The sequence below is a fragment of the Eptesicus fuscus genome, chromosome 5 (assembly GCF_027574615.1).
Source record: "Eptesicus fuscus isolate TK198812 chromosome 5, DD_ASM_mEF_20220401, whole genome shotgun sequence".
Lineage (NCBI taxonomy): Eukaryota > Metazoa > Chordata > Mammalia > Chiroptera > Vespertilionidae > Eptesicus > Eptesicus fuscus.
In genome coordinates this window covers 71720748-71741739 of record NC_072477.1, presented here as the reverse complement: position 1 = coordinate 71741739, position 20992 = coordinate 71720748, and the positions used below count along the sequence as shown (strand labels likewise).

The following is a 20992-nucleotide window of genomic DNA, read 5'->3' as shown; positions in this document are numbered from 1 at the left end:
AAAAAAGAAAGACAAGAAGCTGCATTTCGTGTCAAGGCAACAGGAAAATTACAGGAAGACCTTCAAAAAAGCCATTTATATTCTGTGACACTCGCACAGCTTATCTCTCAAATCTTCTGGTTCTTTGGAAGACAGCAGGGAAAAGGAGCTGCATGACTGTGTAAATCTTATCAACAGCAAACTACATTTATTTAAGCATCAGCTCTAATATAGGGAAAAGAAATCTTTTGGTGTAAATGCTGCCAGGCCTTTTTGTACCGATTACCAATATATATTTCTATATATTTGTTTTTCTGTTCCTTTTTATAAATAAAATGGAACACTACAGATATACTTACAACTTGATTTTTTTTTCCATTTAATGCAGCATAAACATTTTTCCTGTCAGCAAACCAGGTTATAATGTTGTCATTCTTTTTTTATTTTTTAATATGTTTTATTAATTTCAGAGAGGAAGGGAGAGGGAGAGATGGAAACATCAATGATGAGAATCATTGACTGGCTGCCTCCTGCACGCCCCCACTGGGGATCGAGCCTGCAACCGTTGCATATGCCCTTGACCGGAATCGAACCTGGGACCCTTCAGCCTGCAGACCGACGCTCTATCCACTGAGCCAAACCGGCTAGGGCTAATGTTGTCATTCTTAGTGGCAATTCAGTATTTCATTATATGGAATCGGTAACAATATAATTAATCCCTACTGATAAGATATTTAGGTTATTTCTAATTTCCAAAATAATTTGTAGTAAAAGATAAAATAAACATTTTAGCATATAAATCCTTTGTAAATTCATCTAATTTTTTTTAGGAAGAATTACGAGAAGTGAGAACATTGTGCTTTGAATACATACTGACAATCTGCCTACCAAATTACTTTCCTACTAGCACTGCATGAGTATCGAATTTCCCCAAACCTACACCAACAAATAGTATCAGAGGTGAAAATATGTGCCAGCGATTTGTACTTGCTATAAATCTATATTTGTGAGTGTGTGAGAATTGCATATTCTTATCCTTATTGCATTTTTCTGTTGGGGAGCTGATTTTTTTAAAAAAAGCAAAAACTATTTATAAGAGTTCTATATAAATTCAGATTTCAACCTGTTGTTTTTTTAAATGTTGAAAATTTTTTTTCTCAAACCAGTATTTTTCTTTATGATTTTTGTGTCTGGTAACAAGCTTAATAAGCTCTTTCTCACCCCAACATTATATATTCATCAATATTTTCTTCTTTCTAGAAAGTTTTCTAATAGTTCCCTTTGTGTATGTATCTTTAATCCATTTGAAATTAAATTTTTTGTGCTGTGAGGAGGGGATCTAACTTTCCTTTATTTAATGACTAGCCACATGGCTCGTATCACTCACTGATTTAGGTAGTAGTTCCACCTGCCAAATGCAAAATAAACTTAAAAGTCTTATGTTTTTTTCTTACCTGATAAAAGTAAGGATTAGGCTCAGACTCTCCCACTCCCTGAAAATCTTCAACATTGATGAGCTGGAAGTCATACAGCAAGCCAGCATTTGCTGTGCTAAACTCCGGCAAGAGCTGCACATGGGGTAAGTTGCCTAGTTTCTTGTATCGCCAGTTGTACAGGTTGCACAAGCTTTCCAAAGACAAAGCCCCCCAAACAGGAAATATTAGCAAGGTAAAATCCCTTTTATCATAGATAGGGTGTTTCTAAGGAACTGTGTTCTTCCTCTTAATTCTCATCCTCCCCACTTTGTGCTCCTCTCTCTAGCAGTAATGCTTTTTCATCCTTTGCCTCCCTACTTCAACTAACCAAATCAGAGGGCAGACGACAGTACAGAAGTGACAGCTCCAAAGTGCTCTCCGAGGCCATGCTATCTGCACTCAAATCAAAGAGCAGGGAAAAGTCCATAAATTCAGGAAAATTTTGAGGTAACTATGAGATAGGGCCTGTACACTTTATGAAGCAAAAATTGGTGTGTTCTCCTCTTGTTAACTTTTTGCTTTATATTTCAAAATGATATTAACTGCATTATCTTTGGGGGGCATAAAAAAAGGAGAAGGACAGTGGAAAAAATTCACACCCCATGCCAAGGCAATAAAGGTGTGTTCAGATACTGAGAGGGCCAGTTCCTGGACAGCAGGGAGTGCTGAGAGTGTATACAGAAGGTGCCATCAAATACCCAGACTACCGAGCTGGCACCCTTAAACTAGAATAACCCCCTACCTTGCTCGGGCTCTCCCTTGGGCATCGAGGTCCACAGTAGGAACTCCAATCCGGACGAAGCGAGTGAAGAGAGACTGCTCCATGTTGGAATACTTCTGAAAGGCCATGTTCTTAATGACCGGAGGTAACTGGTGATGATCACCAATCATAATCCATCGTTTCAGTCGGCTAAAACCATCCTGAGGATTCTAGAAATGACAAGTGAGGAAATGGCAAAATATTCTAATTGACAGATTATCCTGCTAGTCTCCTACTTATTGCACAAATTCTTGCTAAATGGCTTCATTAGCTTACTAAATCTTTATATTCATCTGCTCCACAGAGAGGACTCTGGCACATTCATAGAATGACTTGTGAATCAAGTATAGGTGCCACTGCATCTGGCTGATGGCGTGTGAGGAAGGATGGAGGATTGAGAAGGCAAGCATGGAATTACCCTATTTTAACATTTGGGGTAATCCAAAGAGTTCTGGGAGGTACAGGTCAGAACTAGACAAAGAGTACACAGAAGGAAACAGATGCCCATACAGGTCAACATAAACCCTTGTATCACAATTATGCCGAGAGCCAGTTCTGAATCCCCAATGCAGTAAAAATTACCCTTTCTTTAATTTCCTATGCAACTATTTCACTTCCCTCCTCTATGTGTCTCCTTATTCTTGAAACATACCCTGATAAAATACATTTCAACTCCCAAATAACTTGGCTCACAAAAAACTATTTTTGGAACCCAATTTATCTATAAGTTAGAGCAATCATGATTCTTAAATTAGAATTCCACATTTTGTTTTTAATGCTTTCATTGTAAAGAATATTGTACAATAAGAAACATACTTAAACATCATCATTTAGCTCGAAAGATTTAGGCATAAAATAAAGAAAAGCACTGCACCCAATAAACAAAAAAGAATTCTAAAAACAACTTCAACGAAAGAAAAGAAAAAAAAGCCTATCTTTCCTCCAAACACCATAAAAATGCAATTTTCTTTATTAAAATTACTTCATTTTTTCAAAAAGTAGACATAGACTATGAATTTTTAAATAGTACTCCAAGAAACAATACAAACTACTAAATAACCAGTGAATATTTTAAAGGAAGTTTCCAGGCTTAAAATAGCATATCAAACATAATGATGTTAAAGAAAATACCTAACTATGGCAATTAGCACCCTAAAATTATCTAGCTTTCTGATGCTGCCCCTGCAAATTTCTGTGTCTCAGATCTCAGTATCTTACCTGTAGAAGAAGAGGTATAAACGTTTCTATCTCTAGGATCTGAGCAGCCTCCTCCATTAAAATGTTGTCATACTGAGAAAGGGAGAAGGAAAGTCTGTCAGCAAGGCAGCCTGAAAGCCACACATACCATCATAACCACAACCATGCAAAACAACTAAATAATTTCAGATAAAAGTAATAAATCATTCACACAGAAAGTTCACAATCTTATTTATCACTATGCCTCTGCCTCTCCAAGTTGTCTTGAACCTCAGGGAAGCCCCCTAAATATAAAACTCTACCTTGAGGAGATCCTGTATATCATTTCTTGGACTACAATATCAATTCAGTTCTTTAAGTTCTACATAAGCAAATCAATTTATGATTATATACGAGGTCACTTTCATTGGTACTTCTTTTTAAATTCTTTTTTAAAAATTTACATTCAATATTATTTTGTAGCAGTTTTAGGTGTACAGCATAGTGGCTAGCCAATGATATATTTTCCCCTTGACAGTTCCAGTACCCAACTGGCACCATACATAGTTATTACAATATTATTGACCATATTTCCTATGCTGTACTTTATGTCCCCATGACTATTCTGTAACAACTAATTTGTAATTCTCATCCACTGGTACTCTTACCATAGGTAGTATTTTAGGGTGAGTTTTTTTCCTTATGAATCCTAACCAGCACTCAACAATCTCCTGATTCAGCCCCTGGCATTCAATATATCACCAAAGTATGTCAATTTTACCTTGAAGAACTCCCTCTTGAACCTATTCATTTTTCTCCACTTCTACTACCACTTTCACTCTAGTCTAAGCCACTACTCTGACTACTGCAAGCAATCTCTTTACCCCCTCCTGTCTTATACCACCTACATCACTGATAAAGCAGTCATCAAATCACTTCACCTCCCTGGTATCATTTCATTGTCTTAGGAAAAAAATCCATTATAATGTGGCGTACAAGAGATGAATTAACTTAGGGCATTGCCTTCCTCTCGTACTTTATATGTCACCTTTCTCCTCATTATTATGCTTCAACCATGTTGACCTAGTTCATCTTCTCAGAAATGGCAAAACCATTCCTGCCTCTAGTCCTCTTCATGCTATCCTCTCTTCACTTTGTCTGCTTGGCTCTTTCTCATTCTGAAAGTATCAGGCTAAACCCCAATGTCTCTAGGCCTCCTCTGACCTCCCAATCTAAAACGGGTTTCATTATAGATTCTGTTTTTTAAAAAGGAGATTTTAATCACAAAGCAAAATTGTGACATAACTATACTGGGAATGTGCATACATGTCTCCTTGGAGACAGCACAAAATCAAAAGACAAGGTCTACCATGGAAATCTAAAATTCTTTATTGATATAGATTAAAACAACAAAGGAAAACCTAAAAGAGTTGAAAGACTGGATAATTGGGGAGGATCAAGGAATAGGGGACTGCTTTTTTAAAATTTTAAGCAGATCTATAAGGTTCTTAAGATCTTAAACCAGATACACATGTATAAATTGGATAAAAATAAAACTTTAAAATAAAAACATAAAAAATCTAACAGATACTATCAGCACTCATGCTAACAATCTTTAGGTGTGTAGCACAATGTAAGTATAGAAATGAATAATGAAAATGTGATAAGCTACAAGTAATGTGTTTTAGAATATGCATGTGGAAAGTTGCATGCAAGCATAACATGCTAATTACAACTGCATTATCTCCCCTTGTTATTGAACTGATATGACTTAATATAAAACTCAAAGTGTATTTTATGTCAGCCCCAAGAATAAAATATTTAGGTGAAAAAGTCTCACTAATAATTTTCAAAAAAGTAACTTCACACTACCTTTTAATACATTATTGTCCTACTTGCAGCTGAGAAACCTTTCATCCGAGATAACAACAATTCTATCACCTTCAATTTACTTAACACCTATCTTTCAGTGAACGCATAACACTAAAAAATTTGTCAGTTATTCATCAACAACAAATACTTTGCAAATTCTGAATTCAAACTAGTACAGAAACCATATTTTAAACAAGCACAGATAAATCAGTTGCAGGGAAGTTAAATGATGTGCATTGAAATAAAATCTACATCACTAGCAAAGTCACAGTCTGCAAATTCAAATTTGTTTGCTCAATTATTACATTCCATTTCAACTGAGTCACAAGCTATACCATGCCCTTTAGCTCTCTGGTCTTTATCATGTGATTAAGTAATTTAATATCTCATCCTTATAGTCTAAATAAGAATATTCCATGTCCTCACATGGAAGGCGTTTTCTTTATTGAATGAACAAATAACTGGGACTGAATGTGTGCTTAAAGCATGAACAATGCAAGCATATAGATGTTTATTTAATAGGTGGAAAACATCACCAAACGTTATCTTTATAGCTTTCAGTTCTGTTCAGATATTTTTCACATAGTGAAAATATATTAATCTACCTTAATAAGTATTAAAATTTGGTTAGATAATTATATGGTTATAATATTATTTAATGGATACATTACTGATTTAGAAAAATTATATTTAGAGTTCACTAATCATATAAACATAGGAATGTATCACTTTTTAGAGACATTTTTAAGTTATTATAAATGCAAACTTCTAAAAGCGGTAGGCCAATCTCCAAGGGATATGGCCTACATTAAAAACAAAACAAACTAACAGCTAAACAAATGATGAATTAAGAAACTAAAATACAAGTCTTTACCTTGAAACCTAACTTGACTAAATCATGTCGTTTTAAGGCAGCATGAGTACAGGTCATGGCAATGATTTTGGCTTCTTTCACCAAAAGGTATTTAGATCTGTCCAGTCCACTTCGAAGCAGTTCAGAGGCCCTGAATTCCTACAGAAGTGGGGGGAGGAGGGACAGTGAGAGACTATTTTAGGAAAATAAAAATAGCTTATGCAAACATCCATACAATCCAGTTAATCAGACTTAATTCCTAAGAATTTAAACATATCATAAACTAGGCCTAAAGCATAATTCTTTTCATATTAGGTACTAATTGAATTCAAATAATAGCTGATAGTCAAGCTACAATTTGGACTGTGTTTTTGTAAAAGGTAAAACATTTGCATTATCAACAAGAATACTAGTCTTGGCTGGGTAGCTCAGTTGTTTGAAGCATTGTCATATACACCAAAGGGGTGTGGGTTCGATCCCTGGTTGGGCGCTTACAGGAGGCAACCAATAGAGGTTTTTCTCTCTCTTCCCCTTCCTCTCTCTAAGCATATGTTTCTTTTCTTTGTTTCTTTCTCTCTCTTCCCCTTCCTCTCTCTAAGCATACCCTCGAGTGGGGATTAAAAAACAAACAAACAAAAAACCCCAAGAATACTGAATAAATGGTAAATTATCACTATATTTATATTACTCAAGGTCCCTCCAGGAAACTGAAACTATTTCAAGTATTCATAACAAAGGTGAATTTAATGCAGTGGACGGAGTACACAGGTGACAGAGGAGCAGAAAAGCAATGAAGGGGGTCCCTGGGTTCCAGACACATTCTTCTCCAAACCTATCCTTTGTATAGTGGTGATTCTTATTTCACCTAACTAATCAGGATCAACCATCCTGGCTAAGCAGCAACCTCACTTGCCTACTGAAGAGGCATGAAGAACTAAGAATGCCCATGTGGCAGTCTCAAATTCCAACTCAAAGAACCACTGCTCAATCTCCTCATTGCTCATCCCTTTCTCAAATATCAAGATTTTGACACCAGAAAAGCCAGACTAATGGGCATTCAATTCATATTAAATTTTACTTATTTCTTAAACTAGAACTATAAATATTTGCAATAAGCTCACTTAAAAGTAATAATCTGGTTTGTCAGATTTGAATATTTCATTTACTTTACATAAAAAACACACAAACCAACAACTAAACTTAAAACCTTTAAAGGAAAGTTAGAAGAACTTGAGAATCCTTACCTCAAGCTGAGTAAAGATTTTCTTAATATGCCTGAAACATCCTTCAGCAATTTCCATGTCTTCTTCATAAGACCGACCTTTAAAAATGGGTTGAGGAGCATTTGCAAAGTATTCATGAAAAGGGAAGAAAGTGGAGACTTCCGTGACATCTGGCGATGTGTTACCTTTATTTTTCACTTTGCTGATATATTCTTCCCAGCGAGACATTACCTTTAAAAAAAGGACTTGAGGTTAAATTTGCCAGCTAATTATGTCTTAAATGATAAAAGAGAAATTTTGTAAAAATAAGGTCTGCTAGGTAAAAGGTAAGAAAAGCAATCTTTAACCCAAAATAACTATTTTTTACCAAAGTCACTGATGGACTAGACTGCCCTTCTTTTATAAAAGTAACTTTACCTTTAAGATTATAGAAAAAAGGTTCTTTCATCAAAAATGTAGAAAGGGGAAAAAACTTCAGGGTCATCTCATGAGACTTTACCTCAAACATTTCAGATTCTCCATTTATACAAAAGGCTTCATGAAATTCTTTATTTTTTTTTTATCTCAGTTTCTCTCCATACGGTAAGTTCAGCTTTAGCAGTTTTTAAATCAATTTGACACTTAACTCTTCTCCCTGACCTTTATAATTTTTCCAATTCTCTTTAGTACATTTATAAAGAACTTCTGGTTAAGCTGAGTACACATTTGAAAGCACATTCTATGACTTTTGTGATAGAGTTCAATTATATCCTGGTATAATGTTAACTATGCCTCTACCACAAAGTTCCTACTTAATTCATCTCAATCTCTGTGCTTCTCCCAGGTCTTTTTCCGTTACAATCCCAGTTTTTCTCAAAGTGTGGTCCTTAAGAGAATATCTGAGAAGCTAAATAACAATGTACATCCCTAGATGCCACCCTATATTGAAAGAGACTCTCTGGGGACAGAGCTTGAGAATTTCCTCTCAAACAACTTTCCTCATGTGATTCTTACATGTTGAAAATTTTTTAAAAATTAAATTAAAAAACACGTAGTTTTGACTGATAGCCTAGTGATTTTTATTTTGTGCCAAATATGCATTTAAGCATGATCTTTACTCCGTTTTTCAAACGTCTACACAGTCTGAGTCTAATGCAGACTACTTTGAGGGGGATGCATCTCTCTCCTGTTTCATAAGAAAACATGAAATATGTTCATTTTAAATGGGTTCACGTGGTTTGTGTATACACTTATAATGAGCACAAACCCATTCTTTCATATACATTTTAAAATTTCATTGTTACAATTTATACCTAAAATATACAAATAACATTAGTATAAAGAGAACAAAGTTATACAAAGTCTTCATTATTTGATTAGGCTTTATTCCATTTAAAATTACTAGGAAACCAACTGGCTATTGAAGTTCATTTGTATTCATTTTCTTTCCCTTTGTTTCTCATTGTCTTCATACCCAAAGAACTAACCTTGAAAAGCAAAAGATCACCCCACTAAATTGAAGTCAAAAGAATTTTTAACTTAAACTCCTGTTTATTTAAAATTAATTCTAAAACATAATTTATTTCTGGAAATTTAAAAGATTATGTTTTTCTTTATTGATTAATATTCATAGTAAAAGTAAGTTACAAAACTGCACTTTGTTACCATTTGGTAGCTGGGATATTTAGTTATTTATACTAATGAAAAAAAAAAAAAAAGAGAATAACTAGAAACTTTTTCAATAGCAAAAAGGAAGAAAGAAAAAATTTTAAAGTACCAACATTGGCCTTTCATTGAAAGGGTCATCAAGCAAAGTTTGCAAAGAAAATTGAAGATTACAGGGAAAACAAACATTTAACATTCACAATATTGCTATGGCAATAGCATGTATTTCAATCTACTCCTTGGGGTGTGGGGGGGAAGCTTTCAAAAAAGATCTCAAAACCCATTTCAGTTTCCAACTGAAGACCACACAAGTGAAGTATGATTTTAAAACTCTTAACTTCCTACCTGATATAAGAAGAAATAGCCTGCTGTTTCACAAGTATATGAAGCATCCCCTGGAACCCCTAGGCTTTTTTGCAATCGTTTGACTTCTTCTAAAAGTTCTATTCTTCGAGCCAGGACATAATTAACTCTTCCATACCTAGAAATTACAATTAAGCAAAAAGGCAAAATTATGTAATGAAGAGATTTGAAAGGAAATTGTTAGCAAAATATTCCAGAAAAATCATATCAGAAACTATAAACGGCCAAATTGAAAAACAAAACAGAAAACATACTTTATATTTTACTATAAATAGTAGTTCTTGGATCATTTTACACCAAAGTTACTTAAAGTACACCCTATGGATCAGTGCATACCTACAAATGTGTTAGTGGTCTGTGAAGAAGAAAAATCAAAGACATCACTAAATACACCATTTAAGTTCAGCTATCAGTTTTTTCCCCCATAACAAGTTCTTCCCAAAGAAGCAAACAGTACAGTGCATTCTGGTGCTAGTTCATCCCATCAGACCAAGCACATCCAGTTTACCCACTGACTGCTTTGAATAGCACCGTTTCATACCATCACAAATGTAGATTTGTTCTAAAGGCTTTGAAAGGTAATGTATTATTCATTCTGTCATCCCAGCATGTGGTTTGGTACCCGAACCTAGTAGGTTCACAGACATTTGCTGAATGTGTAGAAACCTAAAATTTGGACAGTATATATAAAATTTGGAAAGAGATAGTTAAGAAAAAAAAAAGTAGTGGCACCAGAATTGCATTCCAAAGGCTATATACATACTCTTTCCACTGTAACAAAATGCCCCCATGACCTTTCACTAATAAAAAAGATCAAAACAGTTTTTAAACACTGAAGTTCTCATGTTTAAAGATTTGACAAAGGAAGAAGTCATGTTCCTGGCTGCTCCAGAGTTCAGTTGACCTCTGAGGCAGAAAGCGATGATCAAGAATACAAAAGGGATAAGACATGGTCTATGTTTTTAAGAATTTTCCAACTTAGAAGGTATCAACATCATAGCAGGTAATTTTTTTCTATGTGCTTATCTATAGTTTAAAATGTTTCCTACAATGAACACTTTGGTAATGAGAAGAAAAAAAATTGGAATGCTTATAAAGAGTTTGTAATAAAATGCCAAATCTTGTAATATAATGTTAAATTTAAAAAGCAATCCTACCTAATAATAGACAAATATGCAAATTGACCGTACCTTCGCTATGCCCACGATTGGCCAGGAGGCGCAGGGGGCAGGACTCGGGGTGGCCGGGGTGGCCGATTGGGCCGGCGGGACGCTGAGCTCGCGTCGCCAGCGGTGGCTCGAGCTCAGCGTCTGCGCCATGGCTGTGCTGCGGCACAGAAGGGGCCTCTGGGGCAGCGAGCTCACGTCCCACCGTGGACCATCAAAAGTGAGGGAGCTGGGTGCCTGTCCGCTGGTGCACCAGGCCTTTCAGAAGCCTCCGCCCCTTTCAGAAGCCTCCGGCGGGGCGGAGGCTTCTGAAAGGCCTGGTGCACCAGTGGACAGGCACCCAGCTCCCCCGTGATCGAAAGCGAAAGCGTGTAGGGGACCCTACATGTGCATGATTCAATCATGCACTGGGCCTCTAGTATATAATAGAATCCTATGTGATATTTGTTCAATTGCTCTGTAAATCTAAAACTATTATTCAAAACTATTCATTTTAAAAGGCAATGTATAAAATTATAATTAATTAGCAAAATTATAGCTGATTATTGAAAAAAAGACTATCAAACACTTATTTTGGATTAGCAAAATTATGTGTACTGTCTCATTAGATTTAACATTTTCTTTATGAAAAATGCTATCACTTTTATTATGAAACAATATTCACCATTTTTCTTTTTAGTTACAACAAAGGGAGAGAAATGAAAGAATATGCCCAATCGATCAAGCACACACTTAACAAGACCTGGGGCTTGGTTTGTGTATCAGAAAGCAAAAGTATTTTTCTGTCTAAAAATTCAGTAGTACCTAAAACCATTTTTAAAATCCTACTTCTGCTCTATTATAATATTCTTTAACCTTTTGCACTCGGATGTCGAGTGTGACTCGACACGGTTAGCATTGGTAGCAGCTCATATGTCGAGTTGTATTGAATGTATCAATAATTTGAAATATAAAAAAATCCAAATAAATAAGTTTGTATGAAAAGAAACTCCAGTTTTTTATTCTACTGCCGCACTTTGTAAAATCTGGGGTATTTAAAAAATTAAATCCCAAGTAGAATAAAGGAATCGAGAAAAAAGCAAGCGAGTGCAAAGGGTTAAAAACTATAAATTCCACTGCAATACAATTATAAGTATAATATTTAGCATTCCATCAGTACCTGTATGTTCACTGAGTTTGGGGGTATTTGATTTTAGACTCTAGCCCTCTAGTAAGTTAGGTTTAATATGAGGAAATACTCATGGGAAGAATTCAGAGAAATATCATTGGCTGGTTTAAAATTAATAATCAAAGCCTCAAATAACTTAATGTGTGTTGTTCTTTGCTCTCTGACTTATTTTCCCCTCTCTGACTTTTTAGAAGCTAACAAATGTTTGGTAAGCTCTGTAAAACAAGAATTCAAAGTAGATGCAACATAATAATTTAATACTCTTTTAGCTCTTTTGATGTCTATGATCAATTCAGTCAAAGGTCATGTTCATACCCAAAGGCTGTATTAAATATGTGCAGCTGTTAATTATGCCTTCTGTCTAAAACTATGCTTTAAAAATGGATTTAAATACAAATGAATGAGGTATTATAAAGCAACTTTGAAGAAAAAAAATAAAATACTAACAGCAAAAGAAATTTGAGTGGTAAAATTTTACTCACTCTACAATATGCAATCCATATATATAAAGAGCCAGGGGCTGTCACGACCAGAGGGACGACCGAACAGGCAGGCTGTGTAGGGCGACCAGGCTGTCGGGGGGCAGTGAGGGAAGACCAAAGGTGACGACCAAAATGACCAAACAACCGGTCACCATGAGGTGCATGGAGCTCCTCTTGGGCCCTCCCCCACGGCCCATAGGCTCCAATCGCAGCAAGGCTGGCAGCCAGAGGGCAGGCGGCGGGGGGCGTGAGGCTGTGAAGGGCCAAGGCACGGCTGGGAAGGGCCCAGGCTCAGGCCGGCAGTGGCAGCAGCAGCAACGGGGTAATGGGGGTGGTGCCTTCCCCTGATCCACCAGGTCACCACCCACAGAGGGAGGCCAGACTGCGGCTTAGGCCGGGGGCCAAGGCAGAGGACGTTAGGGGTGATCAGGCCAGCAGGGGGGCAAGTTAGGGGCGATCAGGTCAGCACGGGGGCAAGTTAGGATCCAATCAGGTCGGCAGGGGGGCAAGGTAGGGGTGATCAGGCCGGCAAGGGGGCAAGTTAGGATCGATAAGGCCAGCAGGGGGGCAAGTTAGGGGCAATCACGCTGGCAGGGGGGCAAGTTAGGGTCGAGCAGGCTGGCAGGGGAGCAAGTTAGGGTCAATCAGGCCAGCAGAGGGGCAAGGTAGGGGCGATCAGGCCGTCAGGCAGAGGCAGTTAGGGGCGATCAGGCAGGCGGGCAGAGGGGTTAGGGGCGATCAGGCAGGCAGGCAGAGGGGTTAGGGACAATCAGGCAGGCAGGCAGGCAGGCAGGTGAGCAGTTAAGAGCCAGTGGTCCTGGATTTGGAGAGGGGACCTGGGATCGGGCCTTAACCAGCAGTCAGACATCCCCCAAGGGGTCCCAGATTGGAGAGGTGCAGGCTGGGCTGAGGGACACCCCCCGTGCACGAATTTTGTGCCCCGGGCCTCTAGTATTAAACATAAAGCCCAGCTAAACAGGCATTAAGAGCCTGAAATAATATTTACAACTCCAAAGCTTACAATGCCATTAATCTTCAATTGCATTTCATTAAATGAATCAACTTCCTAATTGATGCCTTAGACATACACAAAGGAGAATGTTAAAGATTCTTTTGTATACTATTTCAAAATTCATCCCCATTTGCTCACCTGCTGAAATCTTTTTCTGTCTCCAGCTCTTCTTCTCCATGACCAAGACGCAGGAGGTGGCGCTCATCAATATCTAAAGCCATGATTTTCTCAAACAACTGGTTCAGGGCCTAGAGAATAAAACCAGAAGGATGATTGCGAGTTTTAAAGAATCAGCACTCCCTTAAAAGTAACAACCAACATTTAGAAGGACAGAAGAGAGAAAGCATTGCTCAGTCAGATATGAATCAAATCAAAACAAAAAAGGAAACATCTTATATTTGTCCATTTACAGTTATTGAATTCTGATATTTCTGCCTATGTATACTAGGCCAAATAAATAACTGGAAACCATAAAAATCATCTAACCACTAAATCTCTGCTTTTAACTTATGAAAAGAAAAAAGGTTTGGGCTCAGTTTCTATTTCTCCCAAGTAATAACAATTACTAAAATGATGAATAACAACACCGGTTTTATTTCACTCAATGAAATTTCCATGGATTGCAGAGAACTAGAAATTTTTTTTGGTTGGAGAAGGACTCCCAGGAGTTGAGTGTGTAGGTAGAACGCACAGAGAGGACCACAGTGTGAAAAGTCAAGTGCATCATTCAAATCTTGGGCTGAAAGTCTAAAGATCTCTATGCAACAATGGGCACTCATTTATAGCCAACTCTTCTGATGAAAGCCATCCAGAAGCCACTCCTTTCTACCTATTAAATGTTCTTATTTAGGGTCCCCTAGTATTTATTATCTGCACATATGCAGTTACAAGGCTTTTCAGAATGAGGAAAGTTTCAGAGTATGGGAAGATACACTAATAAAAACATCATTTAAAAATTAGCCCTCACTCAAACATCTCTCTTAATTTACCATTAGTATAACCCTGCCTGCCCATCAAGTGAGCATCCAATCTCATCAACATCCAGGTTATATAATATAAATATAAACATCCTTTGCTATCAAAATTCTACCAATTAGAGTTCAGAAATTAAAGAGATACACATCATTTTTAGAAAAATTCCCAACTATCCAAAAATCTTAATATTTTTCAGCCAAAAGTTGGAGGCCCAACTGACCAGACCACATTACATTACTCACTATCCAACCTTTTGCTATCTAAACTCAGGAACAACATAGATTTAGATGGCAGACATACTCCCACTGAAATCTCAGAAAAACCTGCAAGATTTCATCGTGAATTAGAGTGATGTTGGAGGACTGCTTGAGTTATATATGCACATAGAGATCTGGCAAACAAAATAGTTGTGAAAAAATTAACAATTTGATAGAGATCAATAAGGATGATTTGATGATCTAAGGATCAAAAAAAGCCCTTAGGAAACAATAAGTCTTTGACTATTTTTGTAAAATAATCTTCTCTATAACTGTATTATTCAAGTCAATCATTAATAGAGGACACCATAGACAGTCATTATCAAGTTATGACAAGATTTATTTAAAAATACATGAATCTTTTTTGCACTATACTATTACTGTTTTAGGTTCATTATATGGTGCACAATTTTATCGTGAGATGAAGTACCAATAAAAATTTTAGTTGACACTTTAGGAACACCTTTTTGTCCAGTACAATTAATTTTTCTAGAATATTCGCTTGTTTCAACTAGCCAATTTAAATTTGCCTGAAAACTTGACTACTATTTTACTGTCAAATTTATTACTCTAACAATAATCTTGTTTTACCCTGTAAATATAGGTGGAAGGGATTATTTGCCTTCTTGATTAGGTCCTGAGCATTCCTGGTGGTAGGCTGGATTCAAAGGACTTGTGTGCAGGTATATGAGCCTAACCGGCGGTTAAGGACAACAGGGGGGTGGGGCCGTGTGTGGGGAGGGGGGTGGGATGGGAATGGGGGGACGAGGACAAATATGTGATACCTTAATCAATAAAGAAATTAAAATAAATAAATAAATAAATAAATAAATACATAAATACATAAATACATAAATAAATAAATAAATAAATAAATAAATAAATAAATAAATAAATAAAATAAAAAAATAAATACATGAATCACCCAGCCAGTGTGGCTCAGTGATTGAGCATCAAACCATGCACTAAGAGGTCACAGGTTCAATTCCCAGTCTGGGCACATGCCTGGGTGGAGGCTCGATCTCCAGTAGGGGGCGTGCAGGAGGCAGCTGATCAATGATGTTTCTCTCTCATCGATGTTTCTATCTCCCTCTCCCTTTCTCTCTAAAATCAATTTAAAATTTTTTTAAAATACACGTATTATTCTTTATTCACTCTAAGAATTTGCAAATAGAAAAATTATCACAGACTAAATATTATTAAATAGAAGAAAAATAAGTCTACACGTGTGTTTTTTTTTTATCAAGGTAAACTCTCAATCAACCCTCTTCATGGCACAATTTTAGTACATCATGCCACCATTACTAAAAACATGATATGAACCAACACAATAGTATTGTTTTTTAAAACCTGTTAATTAAAAGTTGATGAAAAACAGAATAAATGACGTTAGCATTCTAAAAACCCAGTACTTCTTTGTAGACCAACTCTTTGCAGAACTGGTCAACTCAAGTCACCATTATTATGTATTCAGAGAAAATAAGTACCTTCAAACTACCATGCAAGTTTCATAACATGCTGAACATTCTGAAAGCTGCCTTTCACATTCTACATGAGAACTAATAAATGTTACTTGTTTTTCTTCTTTCTATGAGTGACAGCTATCACATCACACAGGTAGACATAAAAATAATTTTTCAACCATTATTTACAAAAAAGGAATTTGTTTTTTTTTTGCTTTAGCTGTTTATAAAGCCTTATGTATTGAACCTGCAACCTAAAATAGTCCTTCCATGTATACTTCCATGTATATTCGTATGTATACTTCATAAAGATTTAAAGTTCAACCCAGTAATACAGTTTAGACTCAGTCTTTTAGGAATATTTGTCCTACTAGCAGGAAAAATGCTACTAATGCTTCAAAGTAAAAGTTCTAGCTCAGCACATAAGATGGGGGGAGCAATTTAATTTCATTTAATCGAAATATTTGACTACATACCTAAATATTCTGCTTAGCTTTTCCACAATTTGACACCCCCTCAATTAGAAAAGGTTGTTTTTATATTTTCTTCAATACAGTCTAGTCCTTACGAGTGTTAATCTAAGAATAACTCAGTAACAAACACTATACTCAGCCTTTCCTGGTATTCTGTTTACCTATGATGAGGTTATCACACAAGCAGAAATCTCCATTGCGCTTCCATGCACTCCTGCTTCTTCTTTATTTACCTCCCGCAGGTCCACTCTATACATTTAAGTATACATGTGTGTGTGTGCACTAGTATTCTCTCCCTTCCTCCCCCCGCCCCCCCCCCGCCTCCCCCACCCCCCCCGCCCCCCCACCCCCCCCGCCGAAACCTTCTTCTCTCTCTCTTACCTGATTGGAATGAGTAACAATCAGAGTTCTCTGCTCTGGAAAATTGTGGTATATATTGGATATGATCTGAACCGCCACATCTGTTTTTCCTGTACCCGGTGGGCCCACAACCTAAAAAGGAGATAAACATAGCAAACTACTAAATGGCAATTCTAAAACTGAAAGATAAAATGTTTAAAAATCCACTGGATGAGTTTAATAGCTTAACGGACAGGATAGAGTCTATGAACTTCCAGATGGATCAATAGAAGTCACCTAATCTAAATAACAAACAGGAAAGAAGGGCTAAAACAAGTCATAGCCAGAGCCTCATGAATCTGTAATATTAAAAGGTCTAACATTCATATCACTGAAGTCCTAGAGAAAGAGGAAAACTATACAGTACAGAAAATGTATTTGAAGAAGTAATGGCTGAAAATTTCCCAAATTGGCAAAAGACATAAAAATCCACAGTATCAAGCTCAGCAAACCCCAAACAGAATAATCCCAAAGAAATCTATGTCCAGATACACTATAATTTAATGTTTGAAAACTAAAGACAAATTATTAAAAGCAACTAGAAAAAAATGATACACTACATAGAAAAACGATGTTTCAAATAACTATGTATTTCTTATCAGAAACAATGGAAGCCAGAAGGATGTAGAATAACATTTTTAAAGTGCTGAAAGGTAAGACCTGTCAAAGTAGAATTCTATATCCAGTGAAAATATCTTTAAAGAATGAAGGTGAATTAGAGACATTCTCACATGAAGAAACCAATGATAATTCTTTGCTAGCAGACCCGCTCTTAAGAGTGGTGAAAGAATTTCTTCAGACAGAAAGGAAATGATACTAGAGGAAACTTGAGATAAAGGATTGAGAAGATTGTGAAGAGTTAAGTATGTATATTGTAATTCTCTAGAGCAGCCATTAAGAAAAATTACACAAGATATAATAAATGAACAAAATAAATCAACAAAAACATGGAACTAAAAACTACACAAATAACTCATAAGAATGCAGAAAAGGAAAAACAGCAACACAAAACAAAGGGAACAAACATAAATAATAAAATGGTAGATCTAAATCCAGACACATCAGTAAATACTTTACCTGGGGTCTAAACACACCAATTAAAAGAAAGAGACTGCCAGAATTCATAGAACAACATGCCCCAATTATATACTGTCTACAAGAAACTCACTTCTGCACTAACCGGTTTGGCTTAGTGGACAGAGCATCGGCCTGCGGACTCAAGGGTCACAGGTTTGATTCTGGTCAAGGGCATGTACCTTGGTTGCGGGCACATACCCAGTAGGGGGTGTGTAGGAGGCAGCTGATTGATGTTTCTCTCTCATCGATGTTTCTAACTCTCTATCCCTCTCCCTTCCTCTCTGTAAAAAAATCAATAAAATATATATATTTTTAAAAACTCACTTCCAATACAATAGGTAGTTTAGAAGTAAAATGATGGGAAAAGATGTATCACATAAACACTATTCAAAGGAAAGCTGCAGTGGCTACATTAATATCAAAGTAGACTTTTGAGCAAAGAAAATTACCAGTGATGAAGAGAGACATTACTTCACCAAGAAGACATAACAATGTGTGTATATATATCATAAAGCTGTAAAATTTGTAAAGCAAAAACTGACAGAACTGAAAAGGAGAAACAGCCAGAAACAGAATTATAGTAGGAGACTTCAATTCTCTTCTCTCAGTAATCAACTGGTATTAAGTGGAATATAAGCAAGAATTGAGAAGTACTGAACAATACTACCAACCGAATTAATCTGATCGGCATACATAGGACACTCCTCCACCCCCAAACAACAGAACACACATTCTTTTCAAGCTCATATGGAATATCCTCCAAGACAGATCACATCCTGGGTCACAAAACAAACCTTAACAAAATAAAAAACAAAACAAAACTGGAATAATATAAAGTATGTTCTCTGACCATAATGGATTTAGATTGGAAATCAATAACTGGAAGATAACAGAAAATCTCCCAAAACTTGGAAATTAAACACATGTCTAAACCAGTTGTCAGTAGACATTTCTGTTAAGGTCTAGCAAGTTAACATTTTAGGCTTTGTGGCCCAGATTATCTCTGCTGTAAGCATTTAACCTCTGCAGATGTAACACAAGAGTGGCCACAGGCAACACATAAACAAATGGGGATAGTGGTAGTCTAATAAAACTTTATTTATGAACACTGAAATGAGTAGCAAGATCTCCATAGTGCATAAGATGTCACAAGCATTTAGAAACACTTAATTCATTTTGGCTTTTGTGCTTCAAATAGAACACACTATCAAAATCCGAAGCTCACTTCTACTCTGAATCCATGTAAAAACATGTGTAACAATAATGCTCTTACCATAGTTAGCCCAGGCTGCATTCCAGCACGGATGGCCTCTATCTGTGTATGAGTGAACTGAATTGTATTACTGCAAATTAGAGTAGATAAAAAGTTGGTTGAAAACACAGATGAATGACATTCAATAAAAATTTAGACAATAGTGACCAGAGTTCTAAACATCTGCTCTGCATCTGTTCCCAGTCTCTTCTCCCCCTCAGGCTGGCCCTTTGTGTATGTGTGGTAAAATTACATAATAAGAAATCTGCCCTCTTCACTACATTTAAATGTGCAGTATAGCACTAACTATGACTTAACAATCTCTTCTGAAGGACTCTCAACACCCCTGCCCTTCCACAGACCATTTAAAACTGGATGAAACTTGTGGACGGAGAAGACTATTTTTCAATATATTTAGCCCATTCCAGACCTCATCTGAAGTGTCCAAGTTCTAATTCACAAGTTAAACCAAATGTCCTGCCACTGTATTAGTTATGGCACACACGCAACGAGCAGCTGTTACAAGTAACACATGGTCATAAAGTAAGAACCCTGTGCTGAAGTTAAGGTAGCCCTCTAATGTTCATTCTCATAGTACCTGAAAATGTTTCTTTCTGAAATATGACTACAGAATGGCCAAAAATGTCTGAGCTGTTCAGCCAATTGATAGACTAGAAGGAAAGGGTATAGCAACAGAATTTCCTGGGATTTTTAAAGAGTCAGAAAATTTTAAAAAAAAATTACAAATCCATTTGAAATAGGAAACTATTATTAATTACTACAATTAGCCCAGATAGTAAAATTACCGCTTGGGTTGGTTGTAAGGGTAAGGACCCCGATTAGGAATAACATGAGGTTCAACAATTAAGGTCTTGGCCTCTTCACTGTCTTCATCTTCCCCATCCACGTCTTTCCTTTTCTTCCCTTTTCCACTTCTTACTGGAAAAGTTATCCTACAAGACCAAACTTCTGTTCAGTTTTACAATTAACAATGTTTATCATTGTGCATACATTGTGTAAAGAATAATCAGATCAGTAAGGAACATTTATGATCTAAAGGATCGTACTATCTGTACATAAATTTTGAAGAAAAGCAGAATTAAAAGCACTAAAATGTGTTAAGGGTGTTCAGATTAGAAAAAGTCATCCAATTAAGGGAAAATAAACAAAGAAACATATATTTAAGTCACATATAAAGTGCTGTAAAGTGCTATACACTCTGTCCTTGATTTAATTAGAAAAGGCTTCCTGGCATCTAAGATGAGTTTCGAAGAATTCAGACATGTAAACATGGGAGGGAAGACACTCCAGGAAGAAAGAAACACCAGCAGCTTTGCTGGAGTGCGGGACACAATTTAAGGCTAGAGAGAAAGGCTGGAGCCTGTTATGGCACCTTTGGAATACTAAGCCTTTAAGGCAGAAGTTATTAGCCCGGGGTCAGGGATACCCCAGGAGGCAACTCCCCACAGGCACCTGGGGAAGTGAATGACAAACCTAAAGTTAAAATAAAACATTAATTCTCTGTGTGCACTTTTTCCAGTCTTTCTTCCCATTCTGAAAGGACAGATAATACCCACCCCCATGTACTAAGAAAGAAACAAAGAGGCTAAGAGGTTATGCCTTATTTTGATAAGCAACAGGACAATTCAGTTTCTTAGTTAGAGAGCGGAATGACTCTAGCAGTAAAGCATGTAATAGGTTCAGTGAGGAGACAAAGGCAGGAAAGACACTGCCACCAAAGACTGAAGTGTTTAGGGCCTAGAGAGGCTGTGGTCAGGAGTGACATAAAACAGTATCCTTAAAGCAGAATCTATAAGGCACAGCAGGAGTAAAAAAATTCAAAAACAATGCTGAGATTTCAAGGCAGAGTAACTAGAAGAATGATTTTGCCATTAATAGGATTTGGAAAGTATAGAGGAAGAC

General features: G+C 36.6%; 1 protein-coding gene across 1 annotated transcript in view; it reads right to left on the bottom strand.

Moving 5' to 3' along the window:
* AQR (aquarius intron-binding spliceosomal factor) overlaps window positions 1–20992 on the bottom strand; it is a 98006-nt gene that overhangs the window by 13352 nt on the left and 63662 nt on the right. Inside the window, exons 21-30 of the mRNA XM_008142970.3 lie at window positions 19876–20022; window positions 19091–19160; window positions 16723–16833; window positions 13312–13421; window positions 9328–9463; window positions 7360–7569; window positions 6137–6274; window positions 3433–3504; window positions 2197–2384; window positions 1434–1605 (exon numbers count right to left, since the gene is read on the bottom strand). Of these exons, the coding sequence (XP_008141192.2) occupies window positions 1434–1605; window positions 2197–2384; window positions 3433–3504; window positions 6137–6274; window positions 7360–7569; window positions 9328–9463; window positions 13312–13421; window positions 16723–16833; window positions 19091–19160; window positions 19876–20022 (1354 nt within the window). The remainder of the gene's footprint in view (window positions 1–1433; window positions 1606–2196; window positions 2385–3432; window positions 3505–6136; window positions 6275–7359; window positions 7570–9327; window positions 9464–13311; window positions 13422–16722; window positions 16834–19090; window positions 19161–19875; window positions 20023–20992) is intronic.